This window comes from Microchirus variegatus (genome assembly GCF_963457635.1).
Source record: "Microchirus variegatus genome assembly, chromosome: 7".
Taxonomy (NCBI): domain Eukaryota; kingdom Metazoa; phylum Chordata; class Actinopteri; order Pleuronectiformes; family Soleidae; genus Microchirus; species Microchirus variegatus.
In genome coordinates, this window is record NC_139808.1 from 3,222,904 (window position 1) to 3,246,321 (window position 23,418).

Here is a 23,418-nt window from a genome sequence, read left to right on the forward strand (position 1 = left end):
GAGAGTTGGTTGGGGGGAAAAAGGAAAAAAAAAAAAAAAACACATATAAAGAGTCATTAAATTATTCACAAATATACTACAATATACTGTAGCAACGCCGAATCGAGAGTGTCTGCCAACGTCTGGGGCAACAACAGAGCAAAGATACAATATTCACAGCCGTTAGAAGACAAAGGCCAAGTGTAAAAGTATAAAGATTTTTTTTTTGTTGTGTCCTGATAACAACATCCACTCTACCTGTCCTCTTCCCATTAATGCTGCAGCTCATTTTCATACATCAACATGAATTATGGCGTTCCTGTTTTGTGTGCAAACAAAGTCGAGACAAACACAAAAAGTATCCCGGCAACTTTAGACCGATAATTAAGTTTCATTAAAATAGATTATTAACAGTAGCCTGTGTGTGTGTGTGCAGGCTGCATATTTACCTCCGAGGTGTGTGTGTGTGTGTATGTGTGCGTGTGTGTGTGTGTGTCATCTCTTACACAATCTCCGAGTGAGAGACTGACGGAGAGTAACGCGTCTCTCCTATCTCGTCCAACCAGCAGTTCTCATATTCCTGCCACATTACAATATTGATGCAACATATCAAGAGCGGCTAGTGCTTCTTTGAAGTTGTCTTTGGGGGGGTGTGGTGGTGGTGGTGGTGGTGGGGGTGTGGTGGTGGTGGGGGTGTGAGGAAAATTCCAAATTAAACATTAAGGATGCGTGCGTGCATGTTGGCCATGCATTTGGAATGGGATCCATACAGCAATAGATTATTTTGTATTTAGTGGAGCAGCTCCCAGGAGTGTCAATATCAGAGGATTACAGCAAAACATGAAATTAGCATTCAGTCCCCATCCTCTACACAGCTAGGCGTAGCTCTCGCTGCATATGTTGGTGTGTGTAATTATTTGTGCGGTTCCCTCAGCATATGTAAGCGTATGCTCTGACAGTGCTTGGATGAAATCTGGGTTAGACCCGAGCATGCTACATACAATCGGCACCACAGAACCCCCCTCTCTTCATGAACTATCCACGGCGGACACAGGCTGGTGTCACGAGAGACTGAGAAGTTAATGCGGGAAGAAAGAGCAACTATAGATGATCCTGCTCAGATTCAAATGTCAAATTAACAAGTCGACTATACATTCTTTCGCAGACAAGGAAAAATGAGCGATGAAGCGACGAGCAGAGAGCAAATGAGGTCGGTTTTTTTTCAGTGGTTCAGCATCTCCAGAATATACTTCAGGGATAGCAGAATATGGAAATGGCCTGACTTCTACCCTGTTGGAGCCCTATCTCTAAACCAGTCTTAATTTTTGTGCCGTCTGTGCTGATCAAAAAAAAAGAAAAAGAAAAAGAAAAAAAACCCCGTTATCCTTACATTTCAAATGCAATTGTGTGGAGGCGGGGAGGTTCATAACAGATTACAAGCATGCTTGCATTTCCAGACTGTCAGAGTCCTGGCAGCCATTCAAAGGTTAACATTTTTCTACCACAGATAGCATGATACTCGCAAAAGAGTTCTGCGAGCAGTGTGGTAGCTGTTCTTGGTCAAAGAATATAAACATATACATATATATATACATATATACACATATATATACATATATAGACTCATATACATACATACACATATATATATATATATATATACACATAATATGTGTATATATATATATATATATACACATAATATGTGTATATATATATATTATATACACATACACAAAAACACACACACACACATTCTTGTACTTGCTGCATACTGAGGACCAGCATTTCCACTTTATAAATCAACACAATTACAAATATCTACTTCATGAATGACATCTACAAAGAACTACTGGTTGCAGTACCATAAAATGTCTGCAGGTGGAGCCCCAGAGCAAAAAGGACTGGAAAACGTTTTCGATTTTTTTTTTTGTTGTTGTTGTTGTAATTTTTGGTCCAAAATTTGACAAAAACTTCATACTGTCAACCAAAAAAAAAAAAAAAATTTGACCAAAATTTCATACTATACTGTCGTCCAAATTTTTTTTACCCAAAATTAAAAAATGTTTTTACCCAAAATTTAAAAAAAATTTTTTTACCCAAAATTTGAAAAAAAAAATTTTACCCAAAATTTTTGGTCCAAAATTTGACAAAAACATCATACTATACTATGTCGACCAATATATAAAAAAAATGTTTTGTCCAAAATTTGACATTAAAGCCATACTATACTATGTCGTCCAAAATGTGTTTTTTTTTTTTGACAAATTGAGTATAGCATGTTATAGCAACCTAAGGAAGTGATTTCAATGAAAACAAAGTGAGGACCGGCCAAAATGTCCTCACTACATAAAAATGACCTCACTTTGTCGGTTAAAAACCCTCAGTGGTCCTCAGTATGCCACAAGTACACGCACACGCACACGCACACGCACACGCACATATATATATATATTTCTGTTTTGTACCGGGTTCATTGTGCTGTGAGAATCATTAAATTCAACTCACCTTTCCTGGGTCATCTTTAGAGCGAGGCACTTTGAGAAAACACTTGTTCAATGACAGATTGTGCCGTATCGAGTTCTGTGGTGGGGGGAGAAGCAGAGGGAACACAGAGAGAGAAGCAAAAGTGAGCGGACGTGTTTCAAAAATCAGCTCACAATATCACATCTAGAAGCTATGAGAGCACATAACTTGATGGCACACGTCATTTAAGTTTAGTCACAGCGTTGTTGTCCTGTGACCCGAGATCTCATGAGAGTTCCGATTTCACTCCAAAACAAATATACATAATCTCAGTACAAAGCCACCAGGATGCAAGCGTCTTCATTAATGTCAAACAAACTACATTGTGGCAGCACAACATATCAAATTCCATGGGTCCCAAAAATAGGAGCCAGAAGGAATCCCACACTGGGATGGTTGCTGATGCCGAGGCCTGATATTAATTAATGCTTCAGTTGCCTCCTGTGGGGGGCAGGAAATAAATTATGTAGATCATTTTTGAAAAGTTAACTCATTACAGTGTTACAAGCTATTCCACAGTTCTGAAGAGGGAGGCTCATCCAGCTGCCTGGCTTGGGGAGTCGAGGTGGGCTGGAGACGAGCATACACGGGATACACCAGCCACTGCAAAGCCCTCAGAACCAGCTGCGGAAAGGCCAGCCGAGGGCCCAACACAGTCAATGTATGCACACATTTCTCCACTCCATGGAGTGGAGTGGTATTGACAGATGGCCACATGCAAAAAAAAAAGCTGTAGGAATCTCTGATGAGTTTAACGGATGCAGGAGATAAGTAGAGAGCGGGAGAGAGGAGGAGGAGGAGGAGGAGGAGGAGGAGAGAGTGCTTGTTCAACACTATATGTAATTGTACCACAGGAGGGATGATAATGACAGCCTCATTGTAATGCTGTCAATCAATTAAATAACTCTGAAATGCCAATGCAATCCAGAGGAATTCTTCCACTCGTCTTCGACAGAAAACGCAACGGGGGCAAACGCGGGTGTCGCAGTCGAAATAATCCTGCGCTTGTGCCAAAAGGGAATATTTTCTCTAAAGTAAAACTTACAAACCAAAATGTTTTATCTTTTCAGCATCTCCCTCTAGGCGTTAAAAAAAAAGAGGTTATAAAAGGTTTGAAGTCGAGGCCAAAAGAAATTATGTAACTATGATCCTGTGAACTATGAGCAAACCTAACCCATAGAAGCCAGCTTTTCACACACAATCTTAACATGTGATTCCAGCACTGTCATTTCATTTTACTCTGCAATTGCACTTTAGAGCTGAACACATTTTTAAGTTGTTTAAAAAGAGACCACTTCTTGACATTTCAACCCGTTTCCATTCAGGGCCGAATACATTTATTATAAATATTTACAAGTTAGACAAAATGTCAAACGAAACGAGCTTGACAAACATTATTCATGACCCACAAACACTAAAGTACAACTTTTTGATCAATATGCTGCAGTCTGTGTTTCATAAAACATTTTTTTGGGGGCTAAAGAGTTTCCTTACACGACACAATATAAACACTCCTGCAACTAAAAAAAAAAAAAAAAAAGCTGCATAGGAGGATGTAAAAACGTATTTGCCGCATATCAAGCATGAGAATGGAGAACGGCAGAGAAACCACATCATCATACTGCAGGATATTTTGCCATGAAAGTAATTCAGTATAATTGACCTACATTCCAAGCTGAATATTCTTTCAAGAATAAACGTCTCAGTGTTTGACACCGGCATATCCCAACAGAAGAAATTGACTCCGCTTCGAAGACAAAACATCATTGAATGAGACTGATAAGAGGGTAATAACAGACACACGGCCTTAAAGATGATGAAGTCATGCTGCTCTACATCTTCACATCATATATTTATATTTTTTACAAGAGCATAAGCAGCACACACACAAACGACAGTCTAGGTTGTTATCTAGTGTCATTTAATTTGTGATTGTTCATTAACTGATTAAGCTTGAGGGCCACATGGTTGCTAGTAGTGCTAACCACTACTAGCAAGAGTGGTTGCTCACCAATAGTGGTCGCTAACCTGGGCTCAACCCCCCGATTCGAACCAGGTTCGAGCCCCAGTTGGAAGAAGGGCCAGTGCTAACCACTACTAGCAAGAGTGGTTGGTAACCAATAGCAGTTGCTAACCTGGGCTCAACCCCCGGGATTTGAACCGGGTTCGAGACCCAGTTCTATCCTGGGTTGAACTTGGGCTTGACCCAGGTTTGAGCCCCAGTTGGAAGTAGGGCCAGTGCTAACCACTACTAGCAAGAGTGGTTGGTAACCAATAGCAGTTGCTAACCTGGGCTCAACCCCCGGGATTTGAACCGGGTTCGAGACCCAGTTCTATCCTGGGTTGAACTTGGGCTTGACCCAGGTTTAAGCCCCAGTTGGAAGTAGGGCCAGTGCTAACCACTACTAGCAAGAGTGGTTGGTAACCAATAGTAGTTGCTAATCTGGGCTCAATCCCCGGATTTGAACTGGGATCGAGACCCAGTTCTATCCTGGGTTGAACTTGGGCTTGACCCAGGTTTGAGCCCCAGTTGGAAGTAGGGCCAGTGCTAACCACTACTAGCAAGAGTGGTTGGTAACCAATAGCAGTTGCTAACCTGGGCTCAACCCCCGGGATTTGAACCGGGTTCGAGACCCAGTTCTATCCTGGGTTGAACTTGGGCTTGACCCAGGTTTGAGCCCCAGTTGGAAGTAGGGCCAGTGCTAACCACTACTAGCAAGAGTGGTTGCTAAACAATAATGGTTGCTAACCCGACCTCAAACCCGGGATTCGTAACCGGGTTCGATCCCCAGTTACTTGGGCTTGACCCGTGTTCGAGCCCCAGTAGGAAGAAGGGCCAGTGCTAACCACTACTAGCAAGAGTGGTTGCAAACCAATAGTGGTTGCTAACCCGGCCTCAACCCCGGGCTTCGAACCGGGTTCGAGCCCCAGTTCAAACCTGGGTTGAACTTGGGCTTGAGCCCCAGTTGGAAGAAGGATCTTTCTGCATAGAGTTTTGCATGTTCTCCACATGCGTGCATTGATTTTCTTCGGGTTCCTCCCACAGTCCTCAAACATGCAATATGGGGAATAAGTTAACTGGACACTCTAAAGTGACCGTGAAATCTGGTGGCCCAGGAAGATTATTAGTTGAGATCTACTACTGGAGAGAACAGGTCAGGAACTGGTGGAAGTCACCATTAGAATAAGGAAATGGAGAAGGATAGGCCATGGCCTACAAAAGCCTCCTGCATCCATAACTAGATGTGCCCTTGAGTGGAATGCTTAAGGGAAGAGAAAGAGGGGAAGGCCACGGCTATCTTGAAGGAGAGGTGTCAACAAGGACTTAAGCCCAATTTATACTCCTGCGTAAAGTGCTCTGCGTAGGTTACGCAGAGTCCTCTGCGTCGACGCAGGAACCTGTCGAAGAGCCTCTGCTTCGTCTCTGGGTGCACGGAATATTTTTTAAGTGTCCGTCACTCCGTCAAGGGACAACGGAGACGGCAAGAGCTGCGATTGGTCCTCAGGACAGGCCGAGCGAAGCTGCTCTGTGCCGGCTCACAGTGAGCACCGAGCGTCCACAGAGGGCGGAGCTGAACACCGCCGACTTTGTCGCTGCCGAACTATAAATACGTCATATCTTAACACACACAGCACATGTTTAGACTCTAAATGGCCAATTTCTCGCCTCAAATTATCTTAAAACTGCGTTTCGGGACACAGAAAAGTGACAAACGGCAGCTGTTTCAACAACAACAGTCTTTCTTCCTCGGACGCCATTGCTCACTGTAGCCAAAAGCACAACAACCTTGCGCAGCGACCCCTACTTATCGGGCGGGAAATTGCAGCGCCTATTCGTCACCACGACGCAGAAGTATAAAGGCTCGAGTGGTCTACGTGGTGACGCAGACGGATAACGCATTACGCAGTCGGAGAAGTATAATGTGGCCTTTAACTAGAGCCAACACCTTGTGCAAGAGGTGAAGAAGACCGCATGTGACCGAAAGCGGTGGAGACACTTCACTGAGGCTCTATGCTCCTGGACAGGCGAAGAGGATTAAGTAAGTAAAGTGAACGTAGGTGTGAGTGTGAGAGTGAATGGTTGTCTCTATATGTGGCCCTGCAATGGACAGGTGACCTATGTCAGCTGAGACGAATGTCACAGGGCCTAAGTATTCAACCAACAGATCATGAGCATACATTCAATTATTTAACATGAAATAATATCCATAATAAATAAGAAAATGTTTTCACCTGAGAAGCTAAAAGAAGGTGGATAATATTGGCAATATTTGCTTGAAGGAAACATCCATGATTTTTATCAGTAGAGGAGGTAGATCTCAATGCCAGAGCACAGATAAACAAGCTGGGTCTTTTGTACGTGCTGCAGAGACATCATTGTCATACAGGCCTCAACCTTTTCAGCCTCGCTCGACCTCTCGCTATAATGTCACACTTTAACACAAGATGAATAAAACAGTGTGAATTCAGAGTTCAGCGCCATACATAGTGGATGGCGACAAATGCATACAAGGCTTCTCTTTTTAGCCGGTATATACCACTTTAATACTCTGAAACATGTCCAGCAGGGGAGTGTCTGAGTGGGAGTGTGTGCTGCAATCTGTACAATGGCATATAAACACTTAAGTACTTAAAATATTTTTTTTCCCTTTCTTTCACAGCCTCCATGCATGTCTGAGTGTGTGTGTGCGCCACTTGATGCCAGGCAGACAGAAGAAGAAGAAGAAGAACGTACATAGAGAGGTGGCTCTTTCCATTAAGGACCTTCTGCTGGGCCTGAATCATTGATACAGCAAAGCAGCTGATGTCTGCCCCTACATTAGCAGATTATTTTTTAATGAACTCCGGCCGCCTGCGCTCTCTCCGCCTTTTGACAGGCCCTGTTCCTGTGATGTCTCATCCCGTTGTAAGACAAACTCTTTGGACCGCTTTAGACGCTACTGGTGAGTGTGACACCGCAGGCAGTGGTTCAGCTACAGGCAGAAGGATGGACCGTAACAGAAAGGGATGTTAAATGCTTACAACAGCCAAAGAGGGAGACGAGGGATGAAAAAAAAAAAAAAAAAAATGAGTTCGGGCCAATTACTGCTGTGTAAACACTGAACAGCCACTTTATTAGGTACAAAGGACACCTAAAAACATGCAAGAGTTGCACCTGCCGTGGTTTTCTGCATACCCTGGCATCAACAAGACATTTTCAATAGGAAAACAGCCTCTCACTGGATTATTATCTGATTTTCAGACCATTTCTTGTGTTCTTGTTTCTTGTGTGTACACATTCAGAGTAACTTAATCCCCTTTCCAGCACATTCTGATGCTTCATTTGAACTTCAGCGGGTCAAATTGACCCCGTCTCCATGCCTAGACGCACACTGACAGTTGCTGCCATGTGATTGGCTGATTAGATCATGAAGATAATGAAACACATTAAAGTTTGGTATAAAGAGTATGGTATAAATAGATCGAGAGTAGAGGAAATGGGGTGTAGGTGGAGCAGGTCAGAGGATGTGTACAGTGTACACAAGTACACAAAGTGAGTAAGACAAAGCTCCCTGCATGGGGGGGGGGGAGGGGGGGGCATCTACCTGCAACCCCCACAGAGCACTACATTTCCAAACTGAGCACAGGTCTGTGTGAGTGGCCGTGTGTGGGATGCCTCCTACACACCTTCAAGACACACACACACACACACACACACACTCACGTCTCCAAAAAAGATGGTGGTGAAATCTCAAACACCAGGACAGCAGTGGAGGCGTTAGCAGCTCCACCTTTGCTCGCCACCCACCCACCAACCCCCCCCATGCTGAGGGAGGCTGCGGCTAAGCAGAAGGGCCGCCAGGGGAGAAAGTAGGTCAGGCTGACCTCTGCGCTCGGCGTGTCAAACGTTCACGGTGAGTTAAAGGGACAGGCCTTGTCAGAGTCCTGCTCCTCATCGCTGGGGAAGGAGGAGGAGGAGGAGGAGGAGGAGGAGGAGGAGGAGGAGGAGGAGGAGGAGGAGGCGCCCCCAACTAAGGGAGGGGAACTTGGCATGCTGGGACAGACACACGTATGCACGCATACCAGTCATGACAGGGACGAACATTAAGAGATATAGCTCTTTAAAGTAAAATTACGAAATACCATGCCGTAAAAATTGTAACCCGGGGCCTAAAGACCCTAATGAATAAATAAAAGTCGGAACTGAAATCAAAAATGACGAAAAACCTCTGCATATTTGACTTAAAAGAGACCAAAAAATTTAATTTTCAGTATAATTGGTGAATCTGGTTTCAGGAATTTCAAGAAATACCAAACATTGCCTGGTTTCACTGAGCTATACATTTGAATTTAAGACCTTACCTTACGGTCTGGAAATGACTTTTAATTGTCATTATTATACTGCCGACTACATTCTTGTTTAAATATTTCCGACGGAGGTCGATGGTAAACTCTTTTGACGAGAAAACTGTGAAAATGGAACATTCTCGTCATCCCACCCACTGACAATTTCATTGACAATATGCTTTTTTTTTTTGCCAAACCCAACCAAGAGATGGATGTACAGAGCAATAAAGACGAGCACATTGTTGGCAGTACAGAGCGGTAAGAACCAGCGAGTCCAGCGATGAAGGAAATGGGAAGTGAATCGGATAAGATAAGTCTCTTTCTCTCTCACTCACACACACACATTAGAGTGTTTTTTTTTTAGGCCTTTGTTATTTCAAATGGACCCTGTGACATACCCACCAACACAGAACATACTTCTCAGCCTCAGGGATGTGGACCAAGGCCACGGAATGTAGCACCTTCGCTGTCTATTTGTAGTGGGTGTGGGAAGGCATGTGGGATGCCGTGGTATTCGTTTAGCAAGGCACCACTTAAATAAAACGTTGTGGCGCACAAACGCACAGGTAGAGAAAAGGTAAAGTTGTTTCCAGGCGCACACTCATCAGAATTATTGAATCCTGTTAGCTGGGGGCCCTAATTCCATTCACGCTTCTCACGTGACGACACGTGGGCTCATTTGGGAAAACGTCCTCGTGCAGCCACCGTAGTCGAGTTTACACCGAAACTCCCGTGTTGTTTCACAAAAATGCCGTACAGGAGACGAGGAGCCTGGGTTGTGCTTTTCGAAGAACCCCGTCAGTAAAAGAAAACTCAGAGAAGAAGGAGATTGTGGATTTATGCTATTAGACAAGCCTGCGTCCGTGGGGAAGGAACAAAACAGTGGCAACCCGCAGATGTACTGTAGATTAGAAACTGTGCTAATTCCGCTATATTTACATTGATGCCGTCTAGTTATTTGTCCATGTGTGTAATGTGAGATGTCCTAAAGGCAAAAATAATATACGTATATTTTTAAAAAATAGAGATCGACTACCCCTCGATAGAAATTCTATAACAGATCTTCGAAATGTTGACCTTTTCTTATTGTCAATATGTCGTCATAACAGCCATATTGTTCACTTATAGGTGCTACAAATCTGATGTCTTCTCACACTCTCACACAGGGGAAAAAAAGAGAGAAAGAGATATAGAGGGATATGAGCAGCACAACAGAATGAGGGAGAAAAGTTAATACGATGCAGTCGGTGGATGTCGTCGTGGAAGTGTTCGTCAGAGGCTTTGCCACCTGCTGAAGATGAACACGATTGTGACAAGAGACCAGGTTTACAATGAGGGAATGTAATGAACTCGGGGAGGAAAATATACCATATAGGAAATCTGAAAACATATGATGAACAGACTTTAGAAAAGATGATGGAAAAAGGTGAAGGTAATGGCTGTTATTCCTCCCGTGTTTTCAAGTGATACGAACGTCTTCTCCTTTCACAGCAAGCGAAGTTGAAAATGAACTCCCCTTTAAGCAGAGCATCACTCAAATAATGAATCAAATAATAATAGCACAAATAATGTCAGGTATTACAGAGATGGCGGGGAACACGGTCATGTATGACACGATGCAGGACTGTAAATACTAAAGCGTAAAACACTGAATGGCCTGTTTTGAAATACATATAACAGGTTTCTTTCTGGTTTGTTTTCTTTTTGCCCTCTTTTGTTTCGCCATTTCCCCTCAGGCAGTCGTAGCATCTCCAACTTGACATTCTTAAATGAGTCGTGTCAAATCTTAAGACAACTTTAGTCGAGTGTGTGCCGTCTTTTACAGATTCCAGATTTGCACTCCGGTCTGTCTTCATTATGCAGGACAGACACCCCCACATTGAAAACCTTCTATGCTTTCAGATGGTTACGCTGGCATCCTGTGATATATGTAGACACGATATATGTAGACATCGTCGGAAGTTGAGCTGAGGAAGATGCTTTTGTTGTTTCCAGTGCTTGAAATACAACGGCGGGAGCAGTAAAAAAGGATCACAAGGGCTCAAGTTTTTACTGCGTATCTCAATTTTTCTGATTTAAATATTCATTATTTCGAAAGGGGATGTGAAATTAGTGCGTTTCCAATGCAGGTGGCCATATTTTTTGTAGGGTCAGGTGTTTTGTCGGAAGTGACGAGAATGAAAGCAATGAATTGGAACGAAGCTCCTCTGACTCATTGGACGGAAACAGCAGCAACAGCTGCACGGTTCTCGTTTACACTTTAAAACCACCGTCATCCTCCTGTTTTGAAACAACTTTTTCTCAAAAGTAACTATCTAGTAAATTTCCTTAAGTACCAGCGACAAAAACAACATTATATTAAGCAGCGAGTAAAGGCGTGTTTATGCTCTTTTAGCACTACATGAGCCTTTTTGATGACGGTGACATTTCCGCTAATGTCAGACTTGTGAAACGTGCCATCAGACGTGATGCACACTGCAAATCGCTCGCTCTCGTAGCAAGAAAAACTACAGGCAGACCCAAAGCCCACACTCAAATACCAGTGTAGTCAACTATAACGATTTTCAACTTGATGTTTTTTTTTTTTTTCCAGTGATCTTCAAAGCATTTGATCTGCCTCCCTTGGCATCCAGTAGTAATGTGTTGGCATGCTAGGTTTTAAATCCCTCAGTCTCTGATCTTTACCCACTTCTATGTAGTTTTAATAAAACATGAGGTTTGCTTGACTGCTGCAGAAAAATACATGCCAAGGTGAAATGTGTCATTAATATAATAACCTGTTACCGCGTGCTCCGTGAGCTGTATGTGTCTATATCCATAATGCAAGGACCAAAGAAAACGGGGAGGAATCAAGATGATCGTTAACCTTTTGCCATCTCGACGCAGGTCATCAAGTGTAGCACATTGAGGTATTATAGTAATTAAAACTCAACAGCTACTTCTACAGAAGGAGATGACACTATGGGGAAATTGTATTCCCCCACCCAACCATGAGCATTTGGCTAAATTAAACCCATTTTTCACTGGCAGGCTAATATAATGAGGGCAATACATGCAAGAAAGAAATTAGCTTGATAAGCGATTACACGTGTGGAGTCAAAAATAACAAGTTATCAGGAGAAGTGAGAACAGCGATGAAACGAAAACCTTCTCGCAGAGCATCTGCAGCAGTGAGATATTTATTTACCGGACTTTTGTTTTAAGGATGTTAAAAGTGCTACAGGCTGCAATTAATAAGAATGAACACAGAGATTTAAAATAAAAAAAATAAAAAAACAATAATAATAATAAAATTTTAAAAAAATCTCCTCCTCCAACTATGGCGGAGCCAAATGAGATGACGGCTACGGTTGATATTCTGCTTCAGCCTCCACAGACGTATCGTTTCCAGAAGTCAGCTTCATACATCTACACTGCAGGAAATGCAAAGAGGAAAGACTGAGTGGAAGAAAGCAACCTGGTGCTGATGAAGTAGGTGAGCTTAAGATTTTATCACTATATTCAAATTATCATGTGGGCAACAGTTAAATATTAAATACTAACCAGACTTATACAGCGTGTAATAAAGATTACTTAGGCCACTGTGCTATAAAGCCTTTTCATCTATCTATCTATCTATCTATCTATCTATCTATCTATCTATCTATCTATCTATCTATGCAAGCTAGCATCTATCATCTACACAAGCGAGCATCAATCCATCTGATCAAGCTAGCATCTATCTATCTCTCTATGAAAATTAGAGTATATCATCTATGCAAGCTAGCATCTATCTTTCTTTCTTTCTATCTATCTATCTATCTATCTATCTATCTATCTATCTATCTATCTATCTATCTATCTATCTATCTATGCAAGCTAGCATCTATCATCTACACAAGCAAGCATCAATCCATCTACTCAAGCTAGCATCAATCCATCTACTCAAGCTAGCATCTATCTATCTATCTATCTATCTATCTATCTATCTATCTATCTATCTATCTATCTATCTATCTATCTATCTATCTATCTATCTATCTATCTATCTATCTATCTATCTATCTATCTATCTATCTATCTATCTATCTATCTATCTAACCATCTATCTATCTATCTATCTATCTATCTAACCATCTAACCATCTATCTATCTATCCATCTATCTATCTATCTATCTATCTATCTATCTATCTATCTATCTATCTATCTATCTATCTATCTATCTATCTATCTATCTATCTATCTATCTATCTATCTATCTATCTATCTATCTATCTATCTATCTATCTATCTATCTATCTATCTATCTCACAACATGGCGTTTCGTACCTGTACTGAATTAAATGCATCGTGGTTCATGATATACAGTACGCACCTTATAATATCATGCATATCATAATACGATATGACACAGCCTTGGTAAGGTGAAACAAATATTCACACAACAAAACGCTGTCTGCAGCAACACCAGTATGAGCGTATTTCATAACTTAAAGCACTGCCTCAACAACTGCCAAACAGGCATTAAGCAAAGATATCTGCAAATATATCGTAAATCCTCCACAGCACCAGGTAAGGGAAGCAATCCAACTTTTATCAAGCTAGCAATTTTTCCAAGGGTAATCCAAGGATAGCGCCTCCTATAGAGCTCAGACAATTGACTGAGCCAATACAAAACCCCCTTAGTTCTCCAGTGGAATATAAGAAGTTTCTGAATGCTGCACCAAGGATGTTCCCTTTTCAACAGAAGCAGTGGGGTGAGAGACCAAAAGCGCCAATGTAAGTGTTCTGAACTCAATCTTACACAGGCACATGCACCCACATTCCCTTCACTACCTGCTTTGTTGCTGTAAGGCCAACCTTGGAATGGACCTGCAAAAAATTCAAGCGGGGAAGGAGAAAGAAAAAAAAAAAAAAAAAAAAAAGAGAAGCTTTTGCATTATTTTGTACTTGCACTTGAGGTTACAGCACCTGGCTTGAGTGCTGCATTTGAAATACGATGCATTCCCCTCATAAATTGGACGGCGGTCAGAGCAGATCTGAAAAGCTGTGGGGGGGAAACATTTTCACTTAATCCAACACTGAATGGCAGGTCACACTGCAACAAAAGCCATGAGTCACTCATATTGAGGCCTTTTTTGATCACAGTCCTTCATAGAGTATCCATCTATTCAAGCTAGCATCTATCTATCTCTCTATGAAAATTAGCGTCTATCATCTATGTCAGCTAGCATCTATCTATCTATCTATCTATCTATCTATCTATCTATCTATCTATCTATCTATCTATCTATCTATCTATCTATCTATCTATCTATCTATCTATCTATCTATCTATCTATCAAAGTTAGCATCTATCATCTATGAAAATTAGCATGTATCCATCTATTCAAGCTAGCATCTATCTATCTTTCTATGAAAATTAGCGTCTATCATCTATGCAAGCTAGCATCTATCTATCTATCTATCTATCTATCTATCTATCTATCTATCTATCTATCTATCTATCTATCTATCTATCTATCTATCTATCTATCTATCTATCTATCTATCTATCTATCTATCTATGCAAGCTAGCATCTATCTATCTATCTATCTATCTATCTATCTATCTATCTATCTATCTATCTATCTATCTATCTATCTATCTATCTATCTATCTATCTATCTATCTATCTATCTATCTATCTATGCAAGCTAGCATCTATCTATCTATCTATCCATCTATCTATCTATCTATCTATCTATCTATCTATCTATCTATCTATCTATCTATCTATCTATCTATCTATCTATCTATCTATCTATCTATCTATCTATCTATCTATCTATCTATCTATCTATCTATCTATGCAAGCTAGCATCTATCTATCTATCTATCTATCTATCTATCTATCTATCTATCTATCTATCTATCTATCTATCTATCTATCTATCTATCTATCTACCATTTTTTATCTACCATCTATCTATCTATCTATCTACCATTTTCACTTAATCCAACACTGAATGGCAGGTCACACTGCAACAAAAGCCATGAGTCACTCATACTGAGGCCTTTTTTGATCACAGTCCTTCAGAGAGCCATCCGTCTTTGTCTCTCTCTCTCTCTCTCTGTCTCCTTTGCTGATATTTGTGCCTGCAGCGTTCTCGTCTTGCCCCGCTCGAAGCCAAACCACACACGCTCAAAAAGCATTTTTTTGCACAACCTCTGGTGCTGCTGCACCGCTGCACTGTTGCACTGTAACGGCACGCAGAAGTAAGAAAGCACGATTTCGTTAAGTGGATTATTTCACGGCATCTCTGACTTTTTAACACGGTTGTCACTGGCAATAAACCAAGGAGGAGGAGAAAAAAAAAAAAACGTGATTGACGTGAACCTTTTTAAAAAAAAACTGGCAATGATTGAGTAACAGACAACACAATTCAACACTCAACCAGTTAGTTCAGCACAAAAGAAGAAGGCTACAATGAAAAAGGGTTAAAAATGTCAACTTTAATGTCTTTATAAGTCTTTAAAATGTGCCTTAGGAAAGAAGGAGTCAGTCCAGTGTTTACACTACCGAGTTGCCTAGGAAGGGGGGTCGAAAAGGTCTGGTTGTACTTTTCTAGCCAGTCAGCAAAAAGTTATCAGATATAATCAAAAACTTCGAATCCCCTTCAGCTGCTCGACTAATAAATCATCTTTAGCCTTCGCATCCCGACAATGATTCGAAATGTACATTTTTTTTGTGTGTTTCTTCCCATGTTACCGTACATGTTTCCTATATAGCGCGCTGTTGACATCGATCCTGCCCTTGATTTTATGGGGGGATAAAGCCCGTAGAGGGAAGTTGTAATTATGAGATATTTTATGTCAGTGTCATAACAGAGCAAACAGTCACAAATCCTGTCAGTCTAGCTCCTCTCTCGCGTGCACTCGGCACCCAAAGTCATCACAGTTTGAGTCAGCACTGAGGAGGCACAAATCAGTGACAGCTACTCAGATGAAGGGGGGAAAAATACTATATGTTTGGTCACGCACTTACAAGACGATACCACGTGTGTTTGAACCCGAGTGTGGGTCGACGACGGGAATAACGGGATCCCACTTTTCTCCTGCACACACACACACACACGGTACGTTTTGTATCCCTTCCCTTCCGACGCAGAGGCAGCATGAAAGATTGCAGGCACAGAGACGTCCTCCCCGCTTTATCCGCCCCGAAAGCCTTCGCATGCTCTCAGTTCCACATGAGGGATCTGATGAAAGCCGTTTGTCAGTACGCCACTTAATTATCAGCCGAAAGAGGAGCCTCAGATGCTATCCTTTGACAATGGCTCACAGCAGCCTGCTGACTACAGTGCCCACTAACAATGAAGAACGGACTGTAGCTACTAATAGTGACAGGGTACTGCCAACTGTCCACTTAAGAGTTAGACAAATTAAGTAACAACACTGAGAGCCTTTAAAGTGCTACTTCAGTCTATATCCTTTCCTATGGACGCTCAAATTTTACCAAGATGTTTGGAAGAGGAAATGCAAAGTACGAGTGCTTCTGAAAAAACATTAAAATGAAAAGGGGGGGGGGGGGAATTATTCTGTTGACCTTTTATTCTTCCTGCATGTCTACAAAAACATGTAGCTTAATGCACAATAACATCAAGAATCCAAATAAAATACAAATTAAATGCTTCTCTAACCTTCTATTTTTGCACAGTCATATTTTATTGAGAAATGGTGAGTATCGCCAACAGCGGCTGTGGATCAGGAGCAGTCGCGGTTGCCTGTCTACGCTCTTAGAAATAAGGGTTCCCTTCTACAAGGGCTGGAACCATTTGCTTCTGAAAAACCTTTTCCCCGAAGAAAGGGGTTGGTAACACTAATGGTTCCAGTAAGAACCATTTTTATCCAGAGAACCCTTTAAAACCCCTTTTCCTGAATAAAGGGTTTTAAAAGGGTTCTTGGTGGAACCCTCCAAAAGAGTTCAAGGTGGAACCTTTATAAAAAAGGTTCTACCTGGAGCCAAAAAGGGTTCAAGCCAAATAACCTTATATGGTTCTACTTAGCACTTTTATTACTAAGAGTGTATGAAACAGGGGAAATAGAGCTGAAACAATTACTTGATTAATTGATTATTAATTGATAACTAAATGAATCGTCAACTATTTTGATAATCGATTAATCGGTTTGAAGTTTTTTTTTTTCATTAAATGTGAATATTTTCTTTGTTTCTTTGCTCCATATAACAAAGAAATCATTAAAAGTCATTTTGGTTTGTGGACAAAACAAGACATTCAAGAAAATCATCATTTCCAGGTTTGATAAACAATGACCTAAACATTTTTTCCTGACATTTTATGGACCAAAAAAACGTGTTATTTATATATCAGTTCTTAGATAAATTCTGCTAATGAATAACTAGAACAAGAAAACCTGATTCATTATGTAAAACTGAAATGCTAGAATAGTGTTTTTGTTTACAGTGTATAATGTGCTATATCGCTGAGCAACAACCGGCTATTTGTCGACAGACTTCCCTCGCAAAATCAACACTGGCCTGAGGCCAGAAAAGGCTCCGTAGAGCAATGGCCCCTGATCAGGAGGTAAAAACAACTGGTCTCCACAAGTCTCTGCATGCTTCGGTATCTTCAAGACATTGAACCTCAAATTGCCCCCTGATGGTTGTATGGCAGTGGTGGTCTATTAGACTAGAAACCACATCATATGTGCAGCATGCAGAAATATGACTTATGTGCTAATTGAAAATGAATAATTTTCAACCACTTAGGGGGGGGGTAGCTCTGGAAACGTGCACATTATTTGAATGTTGCCGTGACAACGTTGCCTGTCCATTATTTAAAACGGATCACTAAACAACAGCGCAGAGTTAAATTAGCACTGTTAGAAATTCTTATCTATCTCTGAACACTGGGCTCCATCTATACTACTGGGTTTTTACATTGTAAAATGAAAACTAGAGCTGCAACTAATCGATTAATCTGTCGATTATTTTCTCGATTAATCGATATTTCAAAGGTAATCTGGATTCATGCTACCACATCAGAACATAAATCCCATCACTCTCTACGGTCGAGTTCTCAAACTCAAACCAGAACTTTCCCTAACGTCTCAGTTTCAGGTGCTGCGAAACCCTGGGTTTGATCACTGACGCCAGGTGTTGCTGTAGCACACGCAGTGTCTTTCAAACCAAAACTGCATAATTGTTGTAGTGTGGATGTAGCCTTGGACTCCCTTGGCAACCTGTCAGCAATGCTTTAAGTAATCACTCTGCCAAACGCCTAAGAATAGCAGCGTCTCTGTAATATGTATTAGAGTTGATTCGCTTCTGAAAGGGAATCACGGACCCACCCTACAGTCCATTAGCCAAGTTAATGCAGAGCTGCCAGACTTACTGACCCATTAATAATACATCGCGGTGGTCAAAAGAGGCCAGACACCTCAGTGCACCCCCTCATCTCTCTACACGGCCACATTAATGGGCTAATTCAGATGCAATTAACTGGTGGGGAGAGGCTGTGGCCTTGTGGGTGGTGAAGCACAGACTGAAGGGCTTAGAGTAAGGCTTTGGATAAAATCACTCAGTTCACACACACACGGGAAAAAAATATGAACACCATTTCCACTTGTCTTCATATATTTATCCTTTGAATTACAGTCTGTAAACAGAGCCTTGGCTAAAATGAGAGTTTTAACCTGTGTTTGCTGTTCAGGTCCTAATTAATTTTGTCTGATGAAGATTCTAAGGAAAAAATAAAGAGACTACCAGTGATTTTTTTTTTTTTTTTTACCATATACATCTGTTGCCAAAAAGCAATTAGTTGGAATTAAGCTTTTTTTTGAGTGGCAGAAACAGATCGTGAAAATGAATTGGTATTTTTAAAATTATTACATTTAGTTTCATTGCACTTTTGTCAGTATGCACACTGTATATGCAATAGTGTTATATACCTAGGGAATATAAGGAGAGTAAATACACAAATTAATTGTCCTTTAGCACTGTCTGCTGTTTGGGTGCAGTGCAATACAGAAAATACTCCTAAAATAAAATAAAAACAAAATGCAGAGCCCAAGAGCTCTGTGTTAATTGTTTGTACAGAATGAACAAAGAAGGGAGGACTAAGGAAAGAAAATACAATTATCACAAAGCAAATAAACCACACAAACTGCAAACACAAGAGGAAGACGCCAATGACACTAGATGGCGACGTACGATGTAGAAGAGAGGCGGGGCTACGACATCATCGATTTCCCAAAGTATTTTGGGAACAACAATATTTTGTTGTTGTATGGCGACCTTGAGTGTCATGAAAGGCTCCTACAATTATAATGCATTATTATCATTATTATTAGTAGCGTATTAGCGGTATAGGAAAACGTAGCGGTGGCGTTTCGAAATTTAGGATAAGATTATGACAGAGTTCCTACACGTTTTCCAATTTTCAAAATTCCATACTTTTCCAGACGCACATTTCCAAACGTCTCGGGGGATTTTTCAGTCAATATTAAACATCTGAAGACCAACTGCTAGATCCTTATTACGTAAAATAAACGGTTTTAAAATCCTTTAAAGTCATTCTTTCGTGAAGCCAGCCCTCGGAAAACTTGCATTGATCCGTGGCTTGACGACACGTATGGAAAGAAAATTAAATAAATCGCAAGTCGCGAGGCGAACAGTAACCATGGTAACACAACACCATTGTACAGCCAGCGTGATTAGTTTCATATCATACACGTAGGCTATGTTTGCGTTAGTAACTTGTTTTGATATGTATATATTAATATATTTTATTTTAGAAAGTGGGAAACAACATACTCTTTTCCCTTTTTCCATACTTATCCAGACATGGAAATTACTCAAATTAAATTCCATACTTTTCCATCCATACTGCGTAGGAACCCCGGTTATGATAGATTTATGATAAAAAACTTGAGATTTACCTCAACTTGTTTTCATCTATGCAGGCCCCTTAAACCCAACACTACCTGAGAGAGGATCTTCCTTATATTGCAACTGCTTATGCACACCCCCTTTATTTTTAATTTGAATCAATTACATCAAGTTTCATTCAATATTACGGGGGTGGGGTGGGGGGGAGGGGTGGAACAGAAACCTACTATTTTGGCGAATATGTCACATTGACAAATGACCAATTACAGCAGCGAAATTCATCGCGTCACATCTGTGGCCAGAATAACCCAGCGATTAGCCGTGCTGATGGCGAATGTGAGCGCAGCGGCGTCTGTCAATACAGGCACCCAGGAAGACAGCGGGGCCCAATCTGGCACGTCATCCATCACTGGTTCCACTCGACTGCCACAGCTGTGTCACTGTCCCCTTTTCACAGACTGCTGACCCCACTGAGGACGCAACCAGCAGGATGATCAAATATCTCTCTGTGGGAGAAGCGACAGCCGCCCCTGCCACGCCGATAAGGCAAGAGAACTACTACGTTTTTCTTTCCCTATACGTCCACACGCGACAGAGACGTCTTCATCGGTGCGACGAAAAAAAGCGAAACCTTTAATTTCCCTCCAAAAAAAAAGCATGGATTGCGAGGATCCGAGCGAAGCCGTTAGCTGCGAGAGACCGACGACGACGGGCGGTGATGTGGGTTAAATTGTTGCCATCGAAGAAACGGAGGATGGATTAAAACAAAAGGGGGGGAAAAAAATGGAACAACATTGGCCAGACATATCCTCACGATAATTACTTGCCACAAAGATTTTATCAACATGCCAATCATCGAGGGGGCCAGTCTACGACTTATTAGATGTAAATGCCCTACAGTCTGGATGCAAGGCAGCATGGCTCTGCTCCCAGACTGAGCAAATATTCCGTGAAGAGCTTAAATCAGTCAGTGCTGCAGACCTTAGCCATATCAGTAATCTCAGGTTGCTGTAGAATTTTTTATTTTTTTATTTTTAAATATCCATCTCCAGCCTCTGCTAATTAGTCCTGTTGCCTCCTTCGTATAAAAAAAAAAAGAAAAACACTGTGTATATGCTACAGTGTAGGGAGATAAATTAGCTGCAAGCTTCACAGGAGGCAAGCACTCTTCGGGGAGAACAGGCTACCTTAATTATGAATATTACTAATTATATATATATATTTTAAAAAAAGATTAATTTGAAGAAGAAAGAAAAAAAATCACACTCGTACTAAAATACATTTGTCAAAATTAAACAAAACCGTTTAAAAACAGTCGTGAAATCCCATTTTTATATACGCAGACGCTGCACTCGCCACTCTATTATACAGCTTAGATGAATTTATCAGGGCAAACTTCAGTGTTAAAGGTGGATTCCAAGGACTCTGATCTATTTATAGCACGCAGAATTCATCAGTACAGGCTGCTCCTTCCTCCTCCTCCTCCTCCTCCTCCTCCTCCTCCTCCTCCTCCTCCTCCTCCTCGTCGTCAGGGCAAAAATCAGTGCACATACAAGAGGCTACGTTAAAAGGCACCATCTGTGATCCCGTTGTAAACAGAGGTAGACTGACGGCCATGATGTCATTCCTCGACTTCCTCAGCCCGACGTCGCCTTCTTATTAGCAGTGTTGTGACAGGGGGACGATTTGACTTTACTCGAACCAATTACTAAACTAATACGTTCAGCCGCTCCGACTGTGTACAGTTACAGTGCGACGTGTTATTTTCCACGAGATAGTAGACTAGATAGAAGAGGTAGTTTAGTCTGAGGCGGTTAAAAAACAAAATATTAAAAAAATGCATGCTCAAACACGACAGGAGATGTCTGAGTTTAGGAAAACAATTAAACTGAATGAAACGATGCCACCCTGTTATTCCAGTATATAATTCCTCATCTTTCTCATACGAGGCCGGTCAAGGGACATGTGATGACTGAAAGATTTATTAACATTTATTAACCCTTTAAGGTACTAGTCGACTCTTTGGTCGACCACACTTTAAGTCGCTATATCTCATTGAAAAAGGCATCAAACTGAACTCGACCTGAATGAGCCATTGGCGGGACTTTCCAAGGTAAGACTATTTTGTTGATATATTAACGTTTTCAGAGGAGTTGTTGTACAGAATTATGTAACTTAATTCAACAAAAATAAGTCTTATAAGGATCAAATCATTTTTTCAAAACATGCTCTACCAAACAGTTGACTTGCCATTTTATGGTAAAGGTTGAGAAACTAGCTAATGTTGGTAAAATTAGCGGGGGTTAGTGTTGTTAAAATGATTACTTTCATTTATTGATCAAAAAAGTGCACTTATTGTGACTTCTCTGAATGTTTTATTATGAACAGACGTCTCAACCGTTTGGTAGAGGGCTGTATCTGAAATATTGTAGGGTGTAATTTAAAAAAAAAAAAAAAAAAATAGATTGTCGATTGTTGTTATTGTTATCATAAGTGAATAAAACATGCAAAGAAATTATTTTTTACTTTACTTTTTTCTTGGTGCGTACCTTAAAGGGTTAAAGATTCGTCTCTTCTTCTCCATATAATAATACCCGTTATTTATTCCATTCCAAGAAAACTCACATTCGGCAGATTCCTGATTCGTCTTCAAACAATTCGTGCAACTTTCAAACATGTTCTCGGGCCACGTTACTGTGCAAAGTCACTCAGAGGTGACGGGCAGCCATGCAGAAAAATGAGGTGAGGGTAAAAAAGGCTATTCAAATGGAGATCTTAAATTAAAATACAGGGCAAAGCAAAGTGCTGTTTCTGTCTAAAATGTCTCTTGCCACGAAAACAATGACTAAAGAGTTTCTAAGCGGCTCCCTGTGGCCATTCATCTCCCCTCTGAACATCCTCACAACCAGTTAATGATTTTTACAACTATGAGTCGTTCTGAATTGTGCCTCCAAGTCGAGCTATACCCCAAAAATGTCTTTCAGACTACAGATCTGTGACCAGCTGGAGGTGATGATCTCACAGTGTAGGTAGTCGCCACATAAACGCAAAGCTCTGGAAAAGACAAAGTATCGCAGGTCCTGAACCACATGTGTCAAACTCGAGGCCCGGGGGCCAGATGTGGCCCGCCACGTCATTTTATGTGGACCGCGAGTGATTAATATGTCTTAAAAATCTGCGTTATAATAGGTCTATGCTGCTTTAAGGCGTGCGTTGACCATAAACTACATTTCCCACAATGCATGGTGATTGTGTTACCCGCAAAGTGACGGCACTTTGAGAGTAACCATTAAGGCCACATTATACTTCTCGGACTGCGTAATGCGTTATCCGTCTGCGTCACCACGTAGACCACTCGAGCCTTTATACTTCTGCGTCGTGGTGACGGATAGGCGCTGCAATTTCCCGCCCGATCAGTAGGGGTCGCTGCGCAAGGTTGTTGTGCTTTTGGCTACAGTGAGCAATGGCGTCCGAGGGAGAAAGACTGTTGTTGTTGAAACAGCGGCCGTTTGTCACTTTTCTGTGTCCCGGAACGCAGTTTTAAGATAATTTGGGGCGCGAAATTGGCCATTTAGAGTCTAAACATGTGCTGTGTGTGTTAAGATATGACGTATTTATAGTTCGGCAGCGACAAAGTCGGCGGGGATCAGCTCCGCCCTCTGTGGACGCTCGGTGCTCACTGTGAGCCGGCACAGAGCAGCTTAGCTCGGCCT

The 23,418-nt window shown here is 41.3% G+C and overlaps 1 protein-coding gene across 1 annotated transcript in view; it reads right to left on the reverse strand.

Moving 5' to 3' along the window:
• foxj3 (forkhead box J3) overlaps positions 1–23,418 on the reverse strand; it is a gene marked incomplete at its 5' end in the record, with an annotated part of 51,562 nt that overhangs the window by 19,045 nt on the left and 9,099 nt on the right. Inside the window, one exon of the mRNA XM_083892826.1 lies at positions 2,488–2,562. Within this exon, the coding sequence (XP_083748952.1) occupies positions 2,488–2,562 (75 nt within the window). The remainder of the gene's footprint in view (positions 1–2,487; positions 2,563–23,418) is intronic.